A 7,699-nucleotide genomic window follows, 5' to 3' on the forward strand; every position below is an offset into this window, starting at 1 on the left:
CTCTTAGTCTCGGGGTCCAAGTCCCTGCTCCGCTGTGTCGGGTATACTTGGACCCAAGCTCGAGCTTGTAAATAAACCCTCACGTGATTGCATCGGTGTCGGCTCCTTGGCGGTTTCTCGGATTCGCGATCTTGGGCACAACAATACAACACTTAAAACAGTATTTGGACATAGTAAAGGCCCAATAAACAGTAGCTATCTATCAGTATAATAGCTCAGGTACTGGCCACCTGTAGTAATGGAATAATAACTAAAACTGAGGAGTACTGATATGAGAATTACCAGGAGTTGAACACATGCACTGGACACTGCTAAGTTTTCTCAGCAGCAGAGTTTTATGTAATCTTTGGAGCAATTTCACTATCTCCACTTTGTGAGGAAGTTGGGGCTAGAACTTGATTAGATTCATGTAGCTTGTAAGTGTCAAACCCAGAGACTGTGTCACCTACAGCTAGTTTTGGTTGGGCTGGGGGGCTAGAAGATCTGCTACTAGTTGGATGTTTCCTTCCAAAAACGAAACTCAAGCATTAAGTACCATCCCTGGTGATACTCAGCATGGGTGTTTCTTTTTATTTTAGAAACTCTATTTTAAAAATTCCAGAGATGCCTGGGTAGCTCAGCCGTTGAGGGTCTGCCTTCGGCTCAGGCCGAGCTTCTGGAGTCCAGTGATAAGAGTTCCGCATCAGACTCCCTGTGGGGAGCCTGATTCTCCCTGTGTGTCTCTGCCTCTCTCTCTGGCTCTCATGAATAAATAAATGAAATGTTAAAAAAAATTCCAGTGTTTGACAGTAATTTAAAATACACAGGGATTTTAAAAAACATTTTACATTGTACATTTTGCACACTTTTATTACCCTTTTAAGATTTTATTTATTTATTCATGAGAGGCACACACACACATACACAGAGGCAGAGACACAGGCAGAGGGAGAAGCAGGCTCCATGCAGGGAGTCCCATGTGGGACTCGATCCCAACACCCCAGGATCACGCCCTGAGCAGAAGGCAGACGCTTAACCGCTGAGCCACCCAGGTGTCCCTGCACACTTTAATTGACTCATGGATATGGAAGTTAATAGAGGAAAGCTAGGACATGGGTTTTTAGAAAAACAATTTATACTCGACTTAGATATTTAATTTTATGGTTGTAATTGATGGTCTAAAAACTCCCCAAACTAAACAAAGTAACGAAACCTCAGCAAAAGTAACTGGCTTGGGAGAGTCATGATACTTACAGGGAGATATTTTGACATTTTGGTTTCCACCTCACTGCCAAAGGACATCAGAACGGAGTTGAGAGACTTGGACTGACCACTGGGAGCAAAAAAGGCTATTTCATTCTGGCTTCAGTTTTCTCTTCCAAGGAGAAAAACTGAAGAATAGATTGGAATACAAAGTGCCTTTTAATTAAATGCCACGTCCTTGTTCTACGGGTCTAGCATGCTTTATTAGCAACACTTGTAGAGAGGTTGATAATAATTCTTAGCAGCCTTGGTCCACTCTGTGGTGGATTTTTTGATTTCACCCTAATTTAAAAATGCACCCAACCTCTGAATGCTTAGGCTAAGGCGAGGGAGAAGACGAGGAGCTGTACCAACCAGTGAAAAAGATAAAACATCTCGAATATGACAGACATTTGTTAGGAGCCACAACTCTCCCTGCTTAGGTTTAACTGTGCACAAACGCTTCAGGACGCCAAAGGCATCTGCTCCCCCTTGGGCCGCACTGGGCCGGCGCCCAGCGGGGCGAGGTTTGCCGCTCCCTGGCCCCCCCGCTACGTGCTGCACGCCGCCGCCTCCACGCCCCCCCGCCCAGGGTCCGCGTTACCGAGCGCGCTGCCGCTGCGGGCCGTCCCCCGCGCTCCCCGCCGACCGCGGCGATCACGTTCCCAGCGCGAGGGCTCGCGCCGTAGCCGGGCGCTGATTGGTCGTGCCGCGGGGCCAGCCGCTCGGGGATTGGTGCGAAGGACGGGTTCACGTGGTGCGGGGCAGATAAGCGGCCTCTCCCACGCCGCACCCTCAATCCGCCCGAGCTCCTGCTGAACGGAGGTGGCTGCGAGCTGGGCGCGAACTTGCGCAGGTCCGCCGCCGCCCGGTGGCCCAATGAGCTGCACCAGGTAGGTTCGCCGCAGACTCCCCGCACCAGAGCAGAGGGGAGCGCACAGCTGCAGGGCGGGTGGGCTGCGTGGTCCTTCGGGCGTCGCTGAAAACGGAGACCCCAGAGGACGGCTAGCTGGCTGACTGCTGAGCTGAATCTGGCCCCAGGGAAGCCTCGGCTGGTGGAGATTTGCTCAGAGCTTCTCAGCCAAAGCTGATTTTGGTAATTAGCATCCCAAACCAGAAACTCTGAACTGTGAGTCAGCTTTAGCTCTAGTATCTGTTATCTTTTGATCTTTTGATCCCGCACAAATGCCCCAAGGACTGGGGCAGCTTGTGGGAACGGCACCTTGGCGTTACCGTTACCGATTGTGTGGTTTAGCCTGGGGGAAGCTGCGGTGTGTCATTCTGCATTCTTTCGCCCTCCTCCACGCTTCTTATCACGGTTTGCCATAGTAAACTCAGCCGGGGAGTTTGAGCAAATGATGATTTTCTAACTTTTGGCCAGGAACTCACCAAATCCTAAAACTGTCTTTCTGTAACTGCAAAAAGTAAAACATGCAAAACAAAACCACAAAACAATAAAAACCCTCCATAAAACTACTTTAAATAGCTTACCCAGACATAACTTACTTAGCAGAACACTTCTCTAAAAATCCTGCCTGTTAACTATTATTAGGCTCACAAATATAGCTTTAGCTTTCATTTGTTCTAAGTGTGTAGGCCTTCCAGAAAAATATCAGGACTAATAAATTCTGTGAATGTTCTTACATTATCCATTTTGTGTTAATGACCATTTGCCTGTGTGCTTAGAGCTGCTATGAAAAATTACTGAAGCCAGATTGAGAAATGTCATTATAGTATACATATACCTCCTATCTGTAAGGAGAGAACAGGGAAAAAAGAATCCATAAGCTTGGCAATACGTATGAAGGGCTAAAGGCCAGGAAAAACTTCATGGAACTTCTTAATTTAACATTGCTGAGCATAGTTATGTTTAAACTTTTAAATAGCTTTATTATCTTGCTAGTTATTAATATCCATTGCCAAACATTAGAAAATACCAAAAAAGTACAAAGATAAAAATAGGTCATCACTGCCCAGAGATATGTAACTTTTTGGCTTATTTCCTATTAAGTATTTCATTAATTCATATATACAACATACATTGAAAACAGTCCAATTTTAAAGTAATTAGCTTTTGTCACCTAAATGTGGGTTTGTCATGGATATCTTTCTAGATGAAATCTAGATTGTGTGAAGTTTTTCTTTAAGTGTATGAAGTGCTGATCTGCATTTCAGTTGGTTATTTGTGAAAATGAGGAAGAACATGATAAAATGCAAAGCTAATCCTCTGACTTCATTCTTTCCAGCCTTCTCTCAAAACCGTTCCATGAGAATTTTATTGCTATTTATTTTTCTTTTTAAGTGGATTACCTTTCCAGAGAAGGGTAGTCAATTTAACAGCAAGATCATCAGAGCAGCTAGAAGGAGCAGAGTCTGGAATCATGGTTCTAGAACTTGTCTGGTCACCAGTATTACCTGGGAAGCTGTAAGAGCATCTCTACTACCCCAGTCCCCACTCACAGAGGGTTTGCCTCAGCAGCTCTAAGTCCTAGGAATTGGCATTAAAAAGAAAGAAAGAAAACAAACTCTCTAGGCCATTGTGATTAGACAGGTTTGAGAACCACTGGCTCCGGACAAAGCAAATGGTTCTTAGAGCTATATTAGAGATTATGACATGCAGCCCTTTCATTTTTCAGATGGGGATACTGAGACCCCCCACATGTTTTAAGCAGTTAACCCACGGCCTTGTAGTCTGCCAGGGCACAGCCAAATATAGGATGCAAATCTGATCATCTAATACTGTTTTATTTTACTACATCTGATAGCACATCCCTGATGCTTACTGTGCTGGTTACAGTTTAGAAAATACAAAAATAGTATATATATATTTGGAACCAGGGGAAAAGCATTCCAGATTCAGGTGATAACCCCTCTTCTTTTTGTATTCCAGAATGATCCAGGTTTTAGATCCGCGACCTTTGACAAATTCAGTCATGCCAGTGGATGTGGCCATGAGGCTCTGCTTGGCTCATTCGCCACCTCTGAAGAGTTTCCTGGGCCCTTATGATGATCTCCAACGAAGAAATTTTGTGAACAAGTTAAAGCCCTTGAAATCATGTCTCAATATAAAACAGGAAGCCAAATCACAGAATGAGTGGAAGCAGTCACATGACCAAGCCAAGAAGCGGGTTGTGTTTGCTGACTCCAAGGGGCTCTCTCTCACCGCCATCCATGTCTTCTCGGACCTCCCAGAAGAACCAGCGTGGGATCTCCAGTTTGATCTCTTGGACCTTAACGATATCTCCTCTGGCTTAAAACTCCATGAGGAGAAAAACTTGATTTTAGATTTTCCCCAGCCTTCAACTGATTACTTAAGTTTTCGGAACCACTTTCAGAAGAATTTTGTCTGTCTGGAGAACTGCTCTTTGCAAGAGCGAACAGTGACTGGAACTGTGAAAGTGAAAAACGTGAGCTTTGAGAAAAAGGTTCAGATTCGTATCACTTTTGATACCTGGAAGAGCTACACTGATGTGGACTGTAACTACATGAAAAATGTGTATGGTGCCTCAGATAGTGACACCTTCTCATTTGCCATTGACTTACCCTCTGTCATTCCAACTGAGGAGAAAATTGAGTTCTGCATTTCTTACCATGCTAATGGGCAGGTCTTCTGGGACAACAACGAGGGTCAGAATTACAGAATTGTCCATGTGCAGTGGAAACCTGATGGAGTGCAGACACAGATGGCATCTCAGGACTGTGTATTCCACCAGGTGCCCCCCAAGACTGAGTCAGAGACATCAATCTTTGGCAGTCCAAGGCTGGCCAGTGGGCTCTTCCCAGAATGGCAGAGCTGGGGGAGAATGGAGAACTTGGCTTCTTATCGATGATTAAGTAACCTAGTGACTGGTTTGACCTGGCATATTTCCCATGTAATTCTGGGTCTGTATTGCTCAATATTAGGAAGTCTTTGCTACTTTCCTTCAGTAGGTTTAGTTTTGAGCTTTTGAGACCTGGCTATAAAAAGACAGCCACTTGAGAATTTAGTGTTGAGGTCTATACTGCCTAGTGTTGCTTTGGAGGATCAAGTAACAGCCTGGAACCCTATTTTTGTAAAAGCAGTACTGTTCCAATGCCCTTTCTCCTTCCATCTCAATTCACTAGCTTTCATGGTGGGCAAGGAATGGTTGAGAAAGGACAGTTGGTGGTGATAGAAAGCTGTTTTAATGGTATGAGGAATGTCTGAAAAGTGCGCACAAAGGGCTCTGCAGCTCAAGTCCGTGTAGGAGAGGTTTGATACTTCGCTATTGGTGAGAAAATGTAAAGCTACTTTGTGCTTTTAAGTTGGTTTTACAGTTCTCTCCTAAGGAAATAATTTGTGTTGGGAGAGGGAAGATTCTATTTTCTATATTCTTGTGGAGAAAAACCAAACAAACTTTAGGGGTGTTGAGTGGTATTCGGGAAAGGTGAATAATAACTCTGGAGAGTCAAGATTTTAAATGAAGCTTTTCTTTTCAAACGATTTGTGAAAAAGCATTTGGGGAAAGTTTAAGCAAATCTGGCTTTGCAGGCCTTATGTTATAAGTGATTTTGTTTGTGATCAAGGCATCATGCTTAGGTAGTCAGTCCAGAATGCTACCTAACCAAAAAAACCATACCATCATCAGTGGTTAACAACCATGGGGATTCTGTTATGTCAAAGATTGCTCTTTGCAAGTGCCTTGATTAAGCCAGAATATTATGTTGTTCCTAAATATCTGAAGGGTCATCTGATAATTCATGAGTGACTTTATAAGAAGGTCCATTCTGTGTACTGGCATCCTGTTTGTGATACTGTTACATCTCTGAGAGTGTTGCCAGTGTACACAATTTGAATCCTTCATATTGAAGGTGACTCATTTTTCTGCCACACTTTTTCGACATGATGTTGGAAGTGAGGACTGACACTGATTCTCAATTCAAGAATCCAGTACGTTGCACATAAAAGTAGCAATCTATTTCTTGCCTATATTTGTGTTGTCTTTCTACCAATTACTTTGAAGTAAAAATATTTTTTTAAATGGATGTGAATTGTTTGGATGTATTGTAATATAATTGTTTTGGGGTGTGTATATATCCATTCTATAAGATCATAAGAATAGGAGTCCTTGAATGTTTGCTTCTATCACTGTGCACATCCATTGAGAGGTGTTCAGAGAATGCAGTTGAATTTAACATGTGTGATCTGCCATGCTGGAAAAGTACTATTGGAATAACTCTGCTATGACAGTATTTGAGGTTTGGCTAGCACCCACAATTTTTCTACTGTAAATGTTTCACTCTCCTATAGCTGTCCTTTGTGAACTTCTCACTTTAAAGAATAAAAGTGTTTGATATAAGACCTGAGTATGTTTTCTTTCTCAAAGCCACAGCTAGTCAAATAAACCATCAACTGAGATTCTCCTGTTTTAAGAACTGAGCAAAGAGGGGATCCCTGGGTGGCTCAGCAGTATAGCGCCTGCCTTTGGCCCAGGGCGCGATCCTGGAGTCCTGGGAGCAAGTACCACATCCGGCTTCGGCATGGAGCCTGCTTCTCCCTCCTTCTGTGTCTCTGCCCCTCTCTCTCTCTCTCTCTCTCTCTCTCTCTCTCTCTCTCTCTGTCTCTCACTCTCTATCATGAGAAATAAATAAATCTTAAAAAAAAAAAAACTGAGCAAAAATAGTTTGGTTGGACCGGGAATTGGATTCACTTAAGGTTATTCACATAGTTCCAGTCTCAATAGTGAGGACACTTCCTACTGCCTGACCACTAGGGGTAGAGTCCAGGGATAGTTACTTGAGCTATTAGTACTTACTGTTCATCACACATACTCTGCTGGGTCAGGGTTCTCTTGGGGGCTGCTCCTCAGCTTTTAAAATGGGGGAAGAGACTGTGTGGGAAGAGCTGGAGTGGGCTTCCCCCTCTTCAACTCCACCTTCCCAAAGGGGCACAGGCTGGAGCTGCACAGAGGACATAGGGAGGGGGCAATGGGCACCAGTCCTGGACTGAAAGGAGAGGATCAGCTCCCTGCAGTGAGAGACAGTACTTCTATGAAACAGTAGATCCAGTTCTCATGTAAAATTCCAGAAAGGGCTTCTGCATGGGTTATCTTAAACAAGGTGAAACAAATGACCAGCCTACTGAAAAGGCCCAATTTTGAAAAACAGATTTTTTATTATAACATCCTTTTTATCAAAAGTTGTAAACTATAGCCCTGCAGGCTGTATCTGGTTGTGGGTGTATTTCATTTTTCACATAGTGTCTACAACAAGGATCTCAGTTACCTTTGCCTTCTGGAAGAATTTTAGAGGTTCTAGTACCTAAAGAAGTACATCATAGCACACCCAAAATTATACCCCATACAGCCTGATCAAGATGAGTATGGCCTTGAAAATGTAAAAATTAAAGTCTGTATTACTCCCCCCAAAATTCCTCCAGGAAAAAACACCTGAAAATGCTAGATAAAATATTTCTAAATTATATTTTAATATAATAATGTAATGTTTTAAAAGCAATGCT

The 7,699-nt window shown here is 43.4% G+C and overlaps 1 protein-coding gene across 1 annotated transcript; it reads left to right on the forward strand.

The window, feature by feature from the left end:
- Positions 1-1,972: 1,972 nt before the first annotated feature.
- On the forward strand, positions 1,973-6,539 carry PPP1R3C (protein phosphatase 1 regulatory subunit 3C). Its single transcript, XM_041746031.1, has 2 exons — positions 1,973-2,114; positions 4,112-6,539. Exons 1-2 carry the CDS (start codon positions 2,101-2,103, stop codon positions 5,049-5,051), a joined length of 954 nt encoding a protein of 317 aa, XP_041601965.1. The 5' UTR covers positions 1,973-2,100; the 3' UTR covers positions 5,052-6,539.
- The last annotated feature ends 1,160 nt before the right edge of the window (positions 6,540-7,699 follow it).

Source organism: Vulpes lagopus, chromosome 2, assembly GCF_018345385.1.
Source record: "Vulpes lagopus strain Blue_001 chromosome 2, ASM1834538v1, whole genome shotgun sequence".
NCBI lineage: Eukaryota > Metazoa > Chordata > Mammalia > Carnivora > Canidae > Vulpes > Vulpes lagopus.